This window comes from Chiloscyllium plagiosum, chromosome 1, assembly GCF_004010195.1.
Source record: "Chiloscyllium plagiosum isolate BGI_BamShark_2017 chromosome 1, ASM401019v2, whole genome shotgun sequence".
Classification (NCBI taxonomy): domain Eukaryota; kingdom Metazoa; phylum Chordata; class Chondrichthyes; order Orectolobiformes; family Hemiscylliidae; genus Chiloscyllium; species Chiloscyllium plagiosum.
Genome location: NC_057710.1, coordinates 129,410,013 through 129,428,986, shown reverse-complemented (window position 1 = coordinate 129,428,986; position 18,974 = coordinate 129,410,013). Strand labels below are relative to the sequence as shown.

The 18,974-nt window shown below is 39.6% G+C and overlaps 1 protein-coding gene across 2 annotated transcripts in view; it reads left to right on the top strand.

The window, feature by feature from the left end:
* The window catches only part of LOC122553141 (myozenin-2-like), a 37,633-nt gene that overhangs the window by 10,861 nt on the left and 7,798 nt on the right, over nt 1-18,974 (top strand). For both annotated transcript variants that reach the window (XM_043696733.1, XM_043696724.1), the window contains 3 exons: nt 4,750-4,916; nt 5,980-6,133; nt 7,315-7,498. In XM_043696733.1, the coding sequence (XP_043552668.1) occupies nt 4,797-4,916; nt 5,980-6,133; nt 7,315-7,498 (458 nt within the window). In that variant the 5' untranslated portion in view covers nt 4,750-4,796. The remainder of the gene's footprint in view (nt 1-4,749; nt 4,917-5,979; nt 6,134-7,314; nt 7,499-18,974) is intronic.

Here is an 18,974-nt window from a genome sequence, read left to right as displayed (position 1 = left end):
ACAAATGTTTCTACCAATGACAGTATTGGTAGGCGTAACAACTGTACTAAACAACGCAGTATGGAGGGAGCTGTATAAATATTCCCATCCTCAATGATGGAGAGTGCAGCATATTATTACAAAAGACAAGGCTGGAGCAATTTCATCAGTTTTCAACCAGAAGTGGTTGAAAACTAGGTAATCTATCTTGGCTTCCTTCTAAGTTCCCCAATACCATAGGTGTTGGTCTTCAGCAAATTGATTTATTTCATATGATAGCAATGAATGGTTAAAGACAGCAGGTACAGCAACATTGTGGAAAAAGCATGGAAGACTTATCTCTAGCCAAGCTGTACCAGCAGTTATAGCAATGGAATTTATCCTATAATAAGCAAAACTCCTCAGTTATGCAATATCCACAAAAGCAGGACAAATCCAACCTAGCCAATTATCTCCCAATTGTCTACTCTCAATCATTAGCAAAGAGATGGAAAGTGTCAACAATGCTTCAAGTGGCATTTCTCAACAAAAACCTATTGACTGAAGTTCCATTTCAGTTCTGCCAAGGTCACTCAGCTCCTGACCTAGATACAGCCTTGATCCAAACATGAACAAAAGTGCTGGAAGCCAGAGAGACTGTCCATGACAGCAAAGCAACATTTTACTGAATATGGTATCAAACACCCCTAGCTAAGCTGGTGCCAGTGGAAATCAGGGAAAAATTATGTTGTTTGGAGCCATGCCTAGCACAAAGGAAAATGATTGTGGCTGTTGGAGATCAGTCACCTCTGTGCTTGCAGGAGCTCCTCAGGGTAGCATCCTAAGCACAACCATCTTTTGTTGCTTCAGTTGATTCCCTCCATCACAAAATCAGAAGTGGGGATTGCAATATTTGTGCAATATCATTCTTGACCCCGCAGTTACTAAAGGTGTTTGTATCAATATGCAATATCAATATGACCGAGACAACATTCAGTCCTGGGCTGAAAAGTGATGCATGACATTCTTCCCACATAGCATCAAGCAATGACCATCTCTAATAAATGCTGGTCTAGGCATTGCTGTTAAACCATTTGAAATGAAAAGAAAAGCCCATCCAACACCTGTTACAGTCATTAATTATTTACAATTTTCATCCATCTCCTACATCTTTCACTGTTCCCAATTTCTCTTGTGCCTTAAGTGTTAATGTCCAAAAGTAATCTGATCTCTCTTGAAGTTACTGTGTGCATTAACTATCATTTCCTTATTGGAAGAGTGGATGCAGCTTCCAAGAAAGCTGGTACATGGACTGTACTTATTCACCTTCTCTTCTGTCCTGGCTTACTATCGGTAATCCCCTTGTCTGCCTACCCCTTTCATATCTCTTCCTCTCTTTCTGGGCTCCTTCTCCATTTATTCAAATCATTAACTCTGCTTTCTTCCCACAGATACTACCAGACCTATTTCAGTTTCGTCAGCAATTTTGGTTTTTGCTTCAGAACTTCAGCATCTGTTGTTTTGTTTTTTTATATTTATTCCAGTCAAAGAAAAGCTGATTCTTTATTTTTTATTAATTCACAAGATGTGGTTATCATTGCCCACATCAGCATTTCTTGCCAATGCTTAATTTCCCTTCTGAAGATGGTGGAGAGCTGCCTTCTTGAACTATTGCAACCCATGTGGTATAGGAAGAATCTCTCTTGTGGTGCAGTGGTAGTATCCCTACCCCTGAACTGAGAGACTGGTTCAAGACCTACCTGCTCCAGAGATATATAATAACATCTCTGAACAGGTTGATTAAAAAACAATAGTTTACATAGTGTAGGTTTACCCACAATTCTGTAAGAGAGGGATTTTGACCCAGCAACTCTGAAGGAACTGTGATATATTTCCAAGTCAGGCATGCTGATGAGATTAGAGCTGCCAAGAAAGCAGAATAATAATCTCTAAATGTTCAATATTGATATAATTTGTACCTAGCATCACCTTTTCCTGTATTACTTATCAATTGCAATTGCTGAACTATCTATTTGACATTTTTTTCTGTGTATCAAGACCACCTTTATGTTCTTTGCTCATTGCTTTGAGTATGTGTTGGATACGAACGGTTTCTACTAATAAAGGACAAGCATTATCTACTCTGCCTAAAGCTCCACTGCTCACGAACCTATCTTAATGGCTGCAGATCACCTTCATGTACAACTGAACATTCTTTGCAAACTCCATAATGCAAGACTTCTCAGATATTGCGATTATCTTGCTGCCCATGAATAATTCTAAAGCTTTGCAAGTGTTCTTTTGTGGCTGAACTACTGTACACTTTTCTCAGCTGTTGTCCATTTAAATATGAGAACAGCTACCATTTGTGCCTGTCAATTGCACTTAGTTTGCAAACTGGAAGGTTGTTTATCTTCAGTTCAGTTTCCTGCAAGTTTACCAAAGTTCCATCATCTTTAATGGATGTTGAGCTGTAGCTGACAGTTGCTGAGACTTCACAATTTGCTTTATGCTTCACTGTAATACTCTGATTTTCATCATTGGAAGAAATGTCAATACAAAAGTTTGGTTGCAATTTTTGCTGTATGTTATTGGTGGATTTAGTTGCATAAGCAAAAATGTATCTCTTTGTTACCTTCCTCAACAAAGGAGTGATTCTCTTCAAAAGACAGCGCTTGTATGCACATTGCCAGTTTGGTACAAGTGTCTGGACCTCTGCTTTCATTATATCATCTGCATAAGTGACAGCTTCATCCTGTGCCAGTTTTCTGTTAAGAAGAAAGCAAAGGATTAAAATGTTCTCTTGTGGCTTGTCACGTTCATGCTTGGTGTCTTTCTATTCTGCTACTTGTAGCCTCTCTTCAGAGCTAAATGGAAGCTTTATATATTATCTTTCAGTGGTAACAGGATTGGAGTTTCAGTTTTGAAGATTGATGCTGAGTTAACTATGGTTTCTGGTGCAACTGCTGAACTAAGATGATACAAAGCAATTCAAGCATTTTTGCTTCTCAAGAGTACTGATTAGGAATTATATACCAAGAACTGATGATCTCTCTCATTACAGTCAAGTTTAACCTGCATCTCTCCTCTCACTCTGATTTGAATCTTTATGCTCCAAAGCTAAATGGAAGATGGTGAAAGAATTTTGGCTTCAGTAATAGTTTTGAATTAGAAAAAAAAAGAATATGTGTTCTTGTATCCAATACAAAATTAGTTGTAAGCCATGCCATCTGGGATCCAGATTTCATATAACATTTGTCTACATAATCATGCCTGCCAATATCCTGTAGGGCCTTTTAAATCTCCCAAGAGAAAGTCATCTTGCTCCTCAGTATCTGGTAAATTTTGGAGACTTACAGATAGTTTTGTCTGCTGTTAACATCTTGTGATGCCAATCCAGTTATGAAATGAGCATATCTGTAATAATAGTTGGGCAAAGCTCCACCAATAGAGTCCCTTAACTGTGTTTACTCCACTCTGTTTCTTTTCACAGTTTCTGTTGGCTCACTTTCTCTTTGTGTTTTTTATTTCCAATTCTGCAAAGACAGTCAATTTGCATACTTCTGATTCATTGTGGGTGACTGATTTTTCCAGCTTGCCTGTTTCCTACCAAAGGTTTTTCACACAGTTTGTTAGCATTTTGTGAGGTTTCCCTTTTCCTGGTCCAATGCCTAAACAGGCCCAGAACACCTTCCCTGATGAATGATACTTCCGCTGGGTTTCTATTCAGGTTTTCCTCTCTTTTCTGCAATTGGCTTGCCGAGCTGGCTTGTCCTCTATCTGCTGCACTAAACTGCAGTTGTGTTCTTTCTGGTACTCCTTTGCTGCTGGTCATTGGTTCTGTGGGTCTGGTGAGAGTTTGCTTTCTCATTGTTATTGATAGAAGGTAGTCCCCACTCTTGTTTGTAAACATCAGCACCTTTATTCAGTATAACATTATAAACAGCAAAGCGTAAGAGAGGCCTTATCTGGAACTCTGTATTCCTGATGAAGGGCTTGTGCCCGAAACGTCGATTTTACTGCTCCTCGGATGCTGCCTGAACTGCTGTGCTTTTCCAGCACCACTCTACTCCAGAATCTGGAATTCTACACATTCAGTCCCATTCCCAGATATCTGACATCATTATGACATAGCTCCTTATGTGCATGCTCATTAGCTATTCTTAGAGCTAAGATATAATTAACCCTTTTACTCTATGTAAACACAGCTATACTGTCCAACTGTCTCAGGCTCCTCCAATAACCCAGCACTACGGCATTCAACTAGCCAGTGTTTACTGCTACTTAGTCTCCACTGTAAGGATTCAGAGCGAGTAGGTCAAAAATATATGTTTTCTGTACACAATTTTGAAGATGTCAATAAAATCATGACAAACACAATCAGACTAGAAAGAACTTGGAATCAGTATAGGCTTACTTTGGCTATTATGTTTTACTCATGGACATTTAAGCACAGTGAGTAAGCAACAGTTTAATAAAACTACATACTTTACTTTCAAATGTATAATTGCATTGTAAGTCAGACACAAATACCAGTTTTCTTCCAAAATTCTGAAATGCTTGTTCATCATCACGTCTACTGAGCTGAGTGCAATTTATAACATAAATAATAATTTGCCTACCAACCTAATCAGAAAATGAAGCACATTAGACAGAAGAAACATTTCATATCTTCAACTCCGTTTCTTGAAAGGATCGCTGTAACTTATTTAAGACAAAATATTTTTAAAACATAAAGGCATCAAAAATGCAAATTTTTCATTGTGATTTATTGTTTGTCATATATTTCAGAATTAGATGTGGATTATGGAAAAAAGATCAGTGTTCCCAAAGATATAATGCTGGAAGAGCTTTCCCTTCTTTCCAACAGAGGGGCTCGATTGTTTAAAAAGCGGCAAAGAAGATCTGACAAATACACATTTGAGGGATTCCAGAACTCTGTCAATTCACAAATAAATGTATGTATTCATAGATAAGATCTGGTAATTCTACGGACAATACTAAATAATCAGGAATCAAAGTATGTGGATTGTAAAAAAGCAATAAAGTCTTAACACCTCTTTTGTTTCTTTCTTGCATGTTTTTTGAATTTTGGTTAACTTATGATTCAACTGTATCAGCCCCACAAATAAGGCTTCAGCAGAGATCATCCAGCAAGCCAGAAAGGCGTAACTTCATATGTGACACTTGTGGCAAACTTTATCTTTTCAGAATCAGGCTTGTTCATCCATCAAAAGAAGTGCAGTAGATAATTTATCCGATTTCATCAAAATTCTAAGGTTGAACTCCCATCACCACTGGCAGATGGAAGGATGTCAATTACGAATCATGTATCTGCTAAAGGCAAATGCTAGGATGAAATAAGTACATGTTTTATGTTGTTTGCTCTGCCACTTCAAAACTGGGCCCAATTCAGGCACATTCGATAAATTTGCTCATGCAAGCTATACATGTTGAGTTACTGTTGGGCTCAAATGCTCTAGCTTCAGGAATAGGGATATGTCACAATGAAAAATATCACAATGAGGCTGATGCACTGCTTGAAATATGGTTGTGTGACGAAGACTATTAGTTTAGTGAATGCTGAAGTATTGGCCATTCTGTAATTCTTCAATTATACTGTCCACAAAATCAATATATCCTCCAAGATAAAAGTCATTTTCATTCCTCTTTATAAACTCTAACAGAAGGGTGTATATAACCAAAACAAGTTTATCTTGACTTTTAGCAATTGTTTTGAAACTGATAATGAACACTGACAAGAAACATTTTTCTCCAGTTTCAGATTTCTAAAATGAGCTGGCATAAACTAACTTAATAAACTGTGGAAAAAATGTGATCATAAACATATGTATTCAAATAAACAAATGCAAATTGTTTTGTAATATTTTGATTACACCATTTCTATTAAATGAATGTAACTTATTTCAAGCAAATTGTAAACTGGTGCCTGAAAAATGTTCTAACTAAAAGATTAGACCATACAATAAATGTACCCTTGTTATCCTCCATCTATTTTAGAGCTATGCACCATCTACAACATATTGTGATGATGGGACAGAAAATTGCAAAGGCGTAGAGAACGGATTACAAAGTGGGCAACAAAACACCCCTAAAACACCTCCAAATACTCCTGATCCAAGGACTCCACCAAATCCAGATTCAATTGCTCCAGGTAAGAGACATAATAGCTGAGACAACACATTCACAGTAGATCTTGTGGCTCAATTGCTGCATTTTAAATGATATTGTACTAAGACATGGGGAAAGTCATGTCTGTTTAACCCCAGTGATCCCACATAATGCAAAGTTCAAACATTTTATTATACTTGCATCAAATAAAAAAAAAATGAAAATTTAACATTGAAAACCATTGCTTTTCTAAAGTCCTCATGTGCTACCATAATAAAGTGTGCCTATTACATATTTCTGTGTAGTGACAGAGATAATAATTGAATTATCTTATTATCTTGATTTGAGCATTGTGATATGAATGGCCTGTTGACAACTTTATAAGCCAGAACACTGTTTTCACATTACTAAAATATTTTTCCAATATATTACATTGTTCCTCTGCATTTTATTTATTTCAGGAGTTCTTCATCTGATCCCATTATTTTAACTGGAATCTGGTATATCTCAGAATTTCTAAGAAGTAGAAGAACTGTGTACAAAGAAACTCCAATTTTTTAACTTTAATATCACAAAATGGTAAAAAAAAGGGCAATGAAGGATTTATTTGAAATAAATCAAATATATGATATTAAGAATATTTTATATTCATTCATGCAATGGTGGGGTTGCTGGTTAGGCCAGCATTTATTGCCCACCCCAGAGCACACTTAAGAGTCAACCACATTGCTGTAGGCCAAACCAGGTAAGGATGTCTATTTCCTTCCCTAAAGGACATTAGAGAACCAGATGCGTTTTTCCAAACAATTGGCAATAGATTCATAGTCATTATTAGATTCTTAATTTCAGCTTTTTTTTTATTGCATTCAAATTCTATCACCTGCTGTGGTGGGATTTGAACCAGGTCCCCATAATGTTATTTTGATCTCTGAAGTAACAGTCCAGCTATAACACCACTTGGCCATTCCCTCCCTCAGTAGGATAAGGGAGGTCCATGTGAGATTATAAGGGGCATCACTTGATTTGTTGTCATTGATTTTCCACTTCACCTATTAGGGAAGCAACAGTGTTCCACTTGCTGTCAGAATCCAACGGACCAGCAAATGTTGGGGTTTGCATTGTGAAGAATAGTGAAAATAAATACAACTTTCAACTCTGCAGGGGACATCCATGCCAATTATGATATGGTTTATATATGCATTTTGACATTATTGCTCTACATAGGATATACTGGACCACTAAAAGGAATTCCACCTGAAAAATTTAATACAACAGCTGTTCCAAAATCATATCAAACTCCGTGGGAGGAAGCCATTGCAGATGATCCAGAACTTCTTTCAACTTTACATCCCACAATGCCAGAGCTCACACCAAAGGTAGAACTGGCTCAGTACAAGACTTTTAACAGGTAAATAATGTTGATTACCATATGTATTCAGAGGGTGTGATTAGTTGTCTTGATTTATGTGAAGGTTATTGTTTCATAAATGTGTAATAATATTTAGCAACCTGTTGGTCATTGCTGCCACTATCACCATAACTAGTAAACATGACAGAATTAGCTTGGTACAGAATGACACCAGGCTATCAAAAGAACATGATTTATGGTTCAGACCTTGTGTTTTCATCTAGTCACCACCTATATTTGGTGGCTTCAAGGCAGTATCATCAAACAGAATGGAAAGAACTAGCATCGAATTTTCACCTCTCATAGCTTTCCATCACTTCCTTCTCATCCACCAGGGCTGTCCTATCATGTGGAAATAATAATGAGGAGTGCAACCTAAGGTTGTGCAAGTTGACTTACTTATAAAACTTGGTAAAGAAGAATTGACACAGAGAAAGGTAGGGGTTGGGACAAACGGAGGTGGAGGATTAAAGTTGGAGGGGAAATACGGAAATTCAAAGGAGGAGAACATTGGCTGTTAATCCATTTCTTACACCATTTTTAGATGCAAAACATCACTAAGTTATGAGGCATATTCCTAATTTTAAACTAATAGTATTTCAACTTTAGTTCATTTTCAAATGCTTCATGAATTTTCCACATTCAACATTATGGATATTTCTTCCCTGGCATTAGTAGGAACATAGATTATGAATAGTGAGTAGCCATTCCAGAAAATGCAGACCTGGTCTCCATAATATGGAAGGTGGGCATTAGCCTATCGGACATTAAGCCTAATGAAACCCTTAAGTGGCTAATTAACACTTAAAGACAACAATCTATCACCAGTGCAAAAAATACACTAGTTAATCGTAGGATATGTGGCTGGTAAGGCCATTTTTTAACAAAGTCGCAAGGATGCTCAATCCTTCCCTTCCCAGAAAGCTTAGATTTAAGGACAGAACCTCAATTGAGGATAGAATGCTACTCTTGGCTTGTTTAAATCATCAGCAGCATATTGTTGAGAAGGTGGAGTGGTGGTCTTTTTAAAGTTGATCAACTTGTAACTGACTTTTCTTTTGATGGGACGAGCCATAACCCCCTCTAAAACAAAAATTCAGCTGCAGATTTTTATTGCTAAAATTAAATTTATGTGCATGCCTTTAATCTTAAGAATATACAGCAGAGCGATCCAGATTAACCTGGCCTTATTTATCTGTAGAATTGCTTTGATTCAAACTGCAGGTAAAATCAACAGTGCATTTGAAATGTCTGCCTCACGTCACTGGCGGGATACCTGAACTATCATCAGATTCATGCCATATTTGCATTGAACTGATGGGCAGGAAGCACCAACACATATGCTTGTGGGTTCCTCATCATAAACCCCTCCAAAAATAACAGACTGTTTTTGGATCAGTGGTAAATGATCATAGGTTAGGTGGCTCAAAACCTGGAACAAACATGCAGAGTGCATGTGGTATCCATTTTTCAAAAACAAGCAATCGGATCCTGTAATATGCTTCATTAAACAACCAGATACTTTTTTTGGATGTTATTTCTCGGTAAAGACCTGCTTAAAAGATGAGCCTGGTGTCAAAGGGTAGCTCAACATCCTGTAATGATTTTCCTCTATTATCATTCTTCAAGGGGAAATGAGACTAGGTGCAGTTGAAAATTGCAACTCCTGCGGCAACTCTTACGCTGTTTTCCTCTCTCCCCTTTTCCTTAATTGTGAATGACCTTTTTATAGAATCAGCATTCACAATTCCATTGATTTCAATCATGAGTTCCAGTAAATCTGTTACAATGTATGAGGTCACCAGACTAATCTGCAACATGGACTTTTATTACGTATTTTAAATGAGGAGATGCAAGGATAAAGCTGTTTATACTTAGCAAATTCAAATGTTTTCTGTGATGATAGAACTCAGTGTTATAATTTACTGGAACATTTTGTAATTTACAAAATAAATAAATTGAGACCATACATTTAGCTGTTAATATTTTCCATCTGTGGTGAAGGACAGTTCAAAGTTGAAATACTTCCTATGAATTACCTAGTCAGTAATACAATCTCTTGCGCAGCATTGCACAATCTTCCCCTTTTCTGTTACTGCTGATTATGAAAATAACTCAAAAAAGATTCTCTCCTTTTCTCAGTTACTTCAAGAACTGCTTAAAAAGACTCGTGAACAATCTCAACAACAAAAAAAACTCTTCACTAAACAACATATATTCAATGTCAAAATTCCTTCACAAATCACTGAGTGATATTCTACGTCAAATGATATTTTCTGTTTTTGTTGATTTGAACTGAAAACATATTCTAACACAAAGCAGAATACTGCAGATGCTGAAAATTTGAGATAAAAGCAGAAAATGCTGAAATAATCAGGAGATTATATATGAAGAGAGAGAAACACAGTAAACATGTGGAATCTTATTGAGGCATTGATGGTCTCAGCAGACAACTAAATTGATCTCCTGGGAAAGCTTCCATGCCATGCCATATCATGGCATAACATGAGAATGCATTGTGATTAATGTAAACTTTCAGGAGTTCTCCCAATGAAATGGTATTATCTTTCTGACAATCCCACAAATTGTCTGCTCATGGATCTGACATGGGCATTGCCGTGGCTAAAGTTTTTGTTGACTTGTTACAAATGTGAAGATGGCATAGATACAGGAATGAGTACTTTGTCAACAAGTCCACCAAGAACTGTAATTTAGAGCTGGTGCCCCAAACTTCCAAATGGAAAGGCAGCAGCTGAAGATTTCCCAAGGAGATGATGGAGCAAGATGCAAGCCTGCATCTAAAAGCTGTCATTTTCTATGGTTCTCTGAAAGGCAGTGCAGATGCTGATTAAGGGTGACCTGGACCATTATGACTGAACTGGGTCATCTGCTGGAGCTGGATTTGTGCTCAGAATGCAACTGGAGATCTACGCGCCTCCTCCCATAAATGCATTTGGGATGTAACTGATGTATGTTTCTCCAGATCATAGCTGTTCACATCTTTCCCCCATGACTAGGAGAGTCAAGCAGCAACATCACTATCTTTGATCAAGTGCAGGGCACTAAAGACTGCATCCACATGACTTTGAGAGTGCCCTATCATTAATGTGTGAAGTTTATCAACAGAAAAGACTTCCATTCCATCAATATTCCAATTAGATCAATCCAGATGTTATCATTAATGTCAGATATTAGAGGTCTGTCCTAGACATCCTGGGAGTTGTCATCATTCCCTTCTACACAACTTGGGTTCTTGTATCCTTCCAAGTTCCTCAACCAATATAGGGATGTCAGCTCAGAGACAAGATTACTCACACCAAATATGTCTGATAATACCTTTATAAAGCCCTGAGACTGTCGCAGAAGATACAGTAGTGCTGTGCTTCCACCAAATCCTGAGCTCCACGTGGTCCACTCGTATTATTACAAGCATGCCAGAGGCAACGTGGTACTGATAACATCCATTAATCCATCCTTTGATCTGGTTTACTGACTGCTTCTGGTAAACTTACCTACTCTTCCTGTTTGTGTATTACCACAAACCCATTAATGGCCAAGACATTGGGGTCATCTTCTGACTGTAGCTAAGCAGATGCCTGGTATCTGGTAGCCTCTGAATGCCACAGCCCTGAGACATATCTTCTTCAACCAGTTGTGTGAAAATATCAGTGATGTGCTCACCAGAGTGTGTTCCCAAGTTTATTCTAAATAAAATAATCACCAAGGTGAAAATCTCTGCGGTTGCAAATGAAAACCTTCCTAATGCATCCTCGGTAGGTTCAATAGCTTCCTTCTGAGAGGTGGGAGATGGTGCTGAGGGTCTCTGGCACTGGCCTCTTCAGGGAATTACTTCTGTAGGAAGAATCAAAAATATGTTAAGAATTAGTTAATATAGATTGTAATGGGAGAGCAGTGCAACACAGCAATATGCAGTTTACCAGGCTGATTAATCATATGGTGTGAGGAATTGTAGGTCCACTACTTTCCTCCAGTCTTCACTCTCCCATCTTGTTACGCATTGTGAAATTTTCTGCAATAACACAAAGGAAGTGAATGAGTATGGGGGAAATAGATGGAACAGCTGTAATAATACTGGAGAAGTGGTGAGGTGTTCCTGGTGAATGTGTAGACAGTGCAGAAGAGAGGAACATTAATAGTTTGGGAGAAAGCCATTAGGGAATATGATACATACAGTGGTGAGAATTGTAGTTCATGAGCCTTGGTGAGATGCGTGTGCAGTCCCTGTGTTAGATCCTGGGAGTGTGATGTATCAGACAGTAAATGGTAACACTTAACTTTGCAGAGGGTATGTTATTTACTTTCTTCCTGCTCTACTTAATATTATGTTTTACCTGGTACAGAGCATACACACAGGCTGCTATCTCAGTCCAGGCTGAGTTTGTGGGATGGTGTGGCCTCATTTAGCTGTCTGCAGGATAAGGCACTGCTTCTTCTCCATCAACTCCATCCATTAGTACCTCCAGGCTCCTGTCAGTGAAGCATGTTGCCAGTTTCCTTTCCTGGGCCATGTCCTCTAGTGATGATGGTTAGTATCACAGTGTGTGTGACAGTCCTTGATTTGTGACATCTAAAATATGGCACCAGTGTCATGCAGACTATAAGATCCAATCAGTCTTGAGCACTTCTGCCTCTTGTTCCTCATGATTTCATGAGATGGGCACTGTAGAGCTCTACGGTCTCTGTGAGCCATGGCAGTATGGCGCCATAGATGTCAATTGACAAAACACTTTACTCAAAATGGGAAAATTCATCTCAATATATCAATCCTTTATTGTTTACATTGATACCTACAGAAAAGACATTACACTATGTCTAATGATTAGTACCTGTGATAAGATTAAAACACTGCTGAATACAGCAGAGCTCGTCAAGGGTCAAGTAACAGTGGTTAGAGTTAAAGGGTAGAGATGGCTGATGACAAAATCAGCGGAAAAAATGCAAATTTGAAATATGGACCTAAGGTACTTCACTGTTATATTCCATGTGGGTGGTTTGCAGAGAAAGCTGCCTGTCATGTTCTCGTAACTAACAGTGATCTCTTTTAAAAAAAATAAATTCCAAACCACAGTGCGATTAGCATCACAAACGAAAATATGTTGCTGCTGCTTTATAAACATATATTGGCGAGGCTGATTTTATTGAATCTTATAAAATGAAGAAAAGATACTTTTGTATTTAATCACATTTACTACATCATTGTCTAGACTTTCTCATAAAAAAGTTTCAAAATCTAATTTAACTAATAATGACATGTAGAATGTCCATTGGGAAACTTTCAGTTATACATCGCTACTATTGAAACTCAGAGCTATTTCCTAATGAAAGGAAATAACTTAAGTGTTCTGCTCAAACAGCTATTTCCATGTAATAGCTTTATATAACTTCCTGTGACATGGATCATTGCAGTACACATCATGGAAATATAAATGAGTGTCAAGCAACTATTGAAATATCCACTCCATAAAGTGTAATTTGCATCATTAGATTTCACGTCACAATCATTTTTTAAAAAATTCTGTTGTGGTATATGGATGTCGTGGCTGGACCAGCATTTATTGTCCATCCCTAATTGTCCTTGAGAAGGCAGTGGTGAGTTAGCCTTCTTGGAATGCTGCATTCATTTTGCTGTTGCTCGGCCCACAGGGCTGTTAGAGAGAGAGTTTCAGGATTTTGACCCAGAAACACTGAAGCAATGGTGATATATTTCCAAGTAAGATTGATTGAAGCCTAGAGAGGATCTTAAAGGTGATGTTCCCGTGCATCTGTTGCTCTTGTCTTTCCAATCATAGTGATTGTGGGTTTGAAATGTACTGTCTGAGGAATGTTTGTGAATTTCTGCCATGCATCTTGTAGAAGGCACATACTGCTACAACTGAGCATTGGTGGTGGATTTACTGAATGTGGATGTAATGCCAATCAAACAGGCTGCTTTGGCCTGAATGGTATCAAGCTTCTTAAGTATTGTTGGAGTTGCACTCATCCAAGCAAGTGAGGAGTATTCCATCACACTCATGACTTGTACCTTGTGGACAGGCTTTGGTAAGTCAGGAGATGAGTTACACACTGCAAGATTCCTAGCCTCTAAACTGCTATTGTGACCATAGTACTTACATGGCAAGTCCAGTTCTGTTTCTCTTCAATGGTGACCCCACCAGATATTAATAGTGGTTTTCGAAGGATGTCAGAAGTACTCAAGTTAAAGCAGATGAAACATGATTTAATCATAGGTTTCTGTTCCAGCTGCTTTTGATGCATCCAGAAGGAAATAATTTAGCATTTCAAAGTGTATGAACAACTAATCTCACAATTTTCATACTTCACTGAAGTTATAGTAAAGCAAGACAATTATTCATAAATATTCTCCTAATCTATCTTTAAAAATACAGATTCCCTATCATAGCTAATAAGCTTAAAATTGAAACACACTGAGAAACATGAGAAAATTACTCCAAACCTTTGCAGCAATGCAGTACATATAACAAAGAACAGTATAGCACAGTACAGGCCCTTCAACCCACGACATTGTGCCAAGCATTTATCTTGATCTAATTATCAACCTAACCTATACACCCCTCAATTTACTGTCATCCATGTGCTTGTCCAGCAGTCGCTTAAATGTTCAAACTGTCTCTGACTATACCACCACTTATGGTGCATTCTACGCACCCACATTCTCTGCGTAAAGAACCTAAATCAGACATCTCCTCATATCTTTCTCCAATCACCTTAAAATTATGACCCCTCATGATAGCCTTTTCTGCCCAATCAAAAAGTCTCTGGCTATCTATTATATCTATTCCTCTCATTACCTTGTACACCTCTATCAAGTCACCACTCTTCCCTCTTCTCACCAGTCTGAAAAGCCCTAACTCACTCAACCTCTCTTCATAAGACAAGCTCTCCAATCCAGGCAGCATCCTGGTAAATCTCCTCTGCACCCTCTCTAAAGCATCTACATTCTTACTGTAATGAGGTGACCAGAACTGGACACAATATTCCAAGTGTGGTCTAACCAGGGTTTTATAGAGCTTCAGTAAAACCTCATGGCTCTTAAACTCAATCTCCCCTGTTAATGAAAGCCAAAAAACCATATGCCTTCTAAACAATCCTATCAACTTGGGTGGCAACTTTGAGGGATCTATGTACGTGGACCCCAAGATCCCGCTGTTCCTCCACACTGCCAAGAATCCTGTCTTTTGCCCTTTTTTCAGCATTCAAATTGACCTTCCAAAATGAATCACTTTGCATTTATCCAGGTTGAATTCCATCTGCCACTTCTCAGCTCAACTCTGCAACTTGTCAAGGACTTGTTGTAGCCTGCAACAGTCCTCAGCACAGTCTACAACACCACTCACCTTTGTGTCATCAGCAAACTTACTAATCCACCCTTCCATTTCTTTATCCATGTCATTTATAAGACCTACAAAGAGCAGAGGCTGAAGAGCAGATCCCTGCCAGACACCACTGGTCATCGACCTCCAGGAAGAATACTTTCCATCCACTACCATCCGCTGTCTTCTTTTGGCCAGCTAAGTCTGTATCCAGACAGCCAAATTTCCCTGTATCCAATACCTCCTAACTTTCAGAATGAGCCTACCGTGGGGAACTTATCAAATGCCTTCCTGAAATCCATATCCACCACATCCACTGCTCAACCTTTATCAACTTGGAGAAAGTGAGGACTGCAGATGCTGGAGATCAGAGCTTAAAAATGTGTAGCTGGAAAAGCACAGCAGGTCAGGCAGCATCAAAGGAGCAGGAGAATCGACGTTTCGGGCATAAGCCCTTCTTCAGGAAACCTGAAGATTCCTGAAGAAGGACTTATGCCCGAAACGTAGATTCTCCTGCTTCTTTGATGCTGCCTGACCTGCTGCGCTTTTCCAGCAACACATTTTTAAACCTTCATCAACTTTTCTTGTCACATCCTCAAAGAATTCAATAATGCTTGTGAGGCATGACCTGCCTCTCACAAAGCCATGCTGACTATCTTTAATCAAAATATATTTTTCCATATAGTCATACATCCTATCCCTCAGAATTCTTTCCTGTACCTTGCTTACCACAGATGTAAAACTGACTGGTCTGTAATTACCAGGGATTCCCCTATTCCCTTTCTTGAACAGAGGAACAACATTCACCTTCTCCAATCATCCGGTACTACTCCTGTGGAGATTGAGGATCCAAAGATCATCGCCAGAGTTACAGCAAGCTTATTCCTCGCTTCCCATAGTAACCTTGGATATATCTGGCCTGTCCTTGGGGACTTACTATCTTGATGCTTCCCAGAATTTCCAGCACATCCACTTTCCTAATATTAATCTGTTCAAGCCTATTAACCTGGACCACGGTGTTCTCATTATCAACAAGGTCCCTCTCTCTCGTAAATATGTAAGCAAAAAACTCATTCAGGGCCTGCCATAACTCTTCAGACTCCAGGAACCAGTTCCCTCCACTATCCCTGGTTTGCTCTACCCTCTCTCTGAATATTCTATTATTCTTCACGTATGTGTAGAACACCTTTGGGTTTTCCCTAATCCTTCCCACCAAAGCTTTCTTGTGTCCCTTCCGAGCTCTCCTCAGTCCATTTTTTAGTTCTTTCCTAGCCACCCTGTAATCCTCTAAAGCTGTACCAGATCCTTGCTTCCTCACCCTTTAAGTAAGCTTCCTTCTTCCTTTCAAGGAGAAACTCCTCTGTTCTTGTCATCCAAAGCTCCCTCACTTTACCACTCCTTGCCTGTCTCAGTGGGACAGATTTGTCTAACACTCACAACAAGTTCTCCTTAAACAGCCTCCACATCTCTGTTGTGCATTTCGCGTTGAATAATTGTTCCTAATTTATACTCCACAGTTCCTGTCTCATTGCAGTATAATTTCCCCTCCCCCAGTTAAATACCTTCCCATACTGTCAGTTCCTATCCCTCTCCATGGCTATGGTAAAGGTGAGGCAGTTGTGGTCACTGTACCAAAATGCTGTCCCACTGAGAGATCTGACACCTGGTCTGGCCCGTTGCCTCTCACCAAATCCAATATGGCCTCCCCTTAGTCGGCTTATCAACATAATGAGTCGGGAATCCTTTCTGGACAGACCTGACAAAATTGGCTCCATTCAGACCATCTGCACTAAGGACGTTCCAATCAATATTGGGGAAGTTGAAGTCACCCATAGCAACAACTGTTGCACCTGCATCTTCCCAAGATCTGCTGTCCAATCTGTTCTCCCATCTGTCTGCTGCTATTGGCGGAGGTCTATAGAAAACACCCAATAAAACGACTGCTCTTTTCCTGTTACTGACTTTTACCCATTTTGACTCAGTAGACAAACCCTCCACAACAATCTCCTTTTCTGCAACTGTGATGCACTCCCCCTCATCTTTTACCCCTTTCTGTTCTTTTTAAAATATCTAAACCCTGGAATGTCCAGCAAACATTCCTGGCCCTGTGAAATCCATGTCTCCATTGTGGCCAGAACATCATAATTCCAAGTACTGATCCATGCTCTACGTTCATCACACTACTTGCATTAAACAGATATACTTAAGCCCATTCCTTTGCCCTATCAACTGTGTATCCTTCCTGACTGACTCTCTGCTTTCCATTTCTGCCCATTCAACAAATATCCTCTCCTCTGATCTGTGACTATAGTTCCCACGCCCCTGCCAAACTAGTTTAAACCATCCCGAAGTGCTCCAGCAAATCTACTGCATGGGACATTGGTGCCCCTCCAGTTTAAGTCTTTCATGTATAGGTCCAACCTTCCCTAGAAGGCACCCCAATGATCTATGTATCTAAAGCCTTCCCTCCTACACCAACCCTGCAGTCACGTGTTTAGCTGCACTCGCTCCCTGGGACTTGCTTCACCAGGAGGTAGCACTGGTAGTAATCCTGAGATTACTACTCTGCTCGTCCTGCTTTTTAGCTTCCAATCTAACTCCCTGAAATCACTTTTTATATCCTCATCCCTTTTCCTGGGCTATGTCATTAGTGCCAGTGTGAACCATGACTTCTGGCTGCTCACCTTTCACCTTCAGAATATTATAGAGCAAGTTTTGAGAAGATTTGTAGCTCCGGTTGAGGTTCTGGAGGTAGGTTTGCTCGCTGAGCTGGAAGATTCTTTTTCAGATGTTTCCGAAGCTTCTTCCAGAGGCTCACTGAAGATGTTACCTAGTATGGTGACAACACATCTGAAAATGAACCTTGCAGCTCAGTGAGCAAACCTACATCCAGAATCTTATAGACTTGATTGGAGACATCTCGGACACTGGCACTTGGGGGGTAACTATGTTCCAGGAGACCTGTTCACAACCACAGAATCTCTTGTCTATTCCTCTAAATATTGAGTCTCCTACCACTAGTGTTTTTTTCTATTCTCTCCCCATCCCTTCTGAGCCACAGACCCAGGCTCAATGTGAGAGGCTTGGTCTCTATGGCTTACTCCTGGTAGGTCATTAACAGGATCCCCCCCCCACTCCTCAACAGTATCCAAAATGGCATACTTATTATTGAGGCAAATGGCCACATGTGATCCCTGCACTGTCTGTCTGTTCCCTTTCTGTCCCCTGACTGTAAACCCATCTAAATTTGTCATGTACCTGAGGTGACTGTAACTCCTCTCTATTACCCCCTCTGCCTCCCAAATAGAACATAGAACATAGAAACGTACAGCACACAACAGGCCCTTTGGCCCACGATATTGTGCTGAGGTTTAATCCTAATGTAAAATATAGTAACTTACCCTACACACCCTTCAACTCACTGCCATCCATGCGCATGTCCAGCAGTCGCTTAAATGTCCCCAATGACTCTGCTTCTACCACCATCGCTGGCAATGCATTCCATGCATTCACAACTCTCTGCGTAAAGAACCTACCTCTGATGTCTCCTCTATACCTTTCTCCTAATATCTTAAAACTATGACTCTTCGTACCACTCAATCCTGCCCTGGGGAAAAGTCTCTGGCTATTGACTCTCATTATCTTGTATACCTCGATCAGGTCTCCTCTCTTCCTTCTTCTCTCCAGAGAGAAAAGTCTGAGCTTATTCAACATTTCTTCACGGATTAGGGAGAACACAAAGGCATTTTACACTTATGTGAGGAACAAGAGAATGGTCAAAGAAAGAGTAGGGCCGATCAGGGATAGCATAGGGACCTTGCGTGTGGAGTCTGAGGAGGTAGGGGAAACCCTAAATCAGTTTTTTGCTTCTGTCTTTACAAAAGAAACCAAACTTTGTAGTTAATGAAACCTTTGAAGAGCAGGTGTGCATGCTGGAATGGATAGAGATAGAGGAAGCTGATGTGCTGAAAATTTTGTCAAACATTAAGACTGACAAGTCGCCAGGCCCGGACCAGATTTGTCCTCGGCTGCTTTGGGAAACGAGAAATGCAATTGCTTCGCCACTTGCGAAGATCTTTGCAAACTTGGTCTCCACTGGAGTTGTACCTGAGGACTGGAGAGAG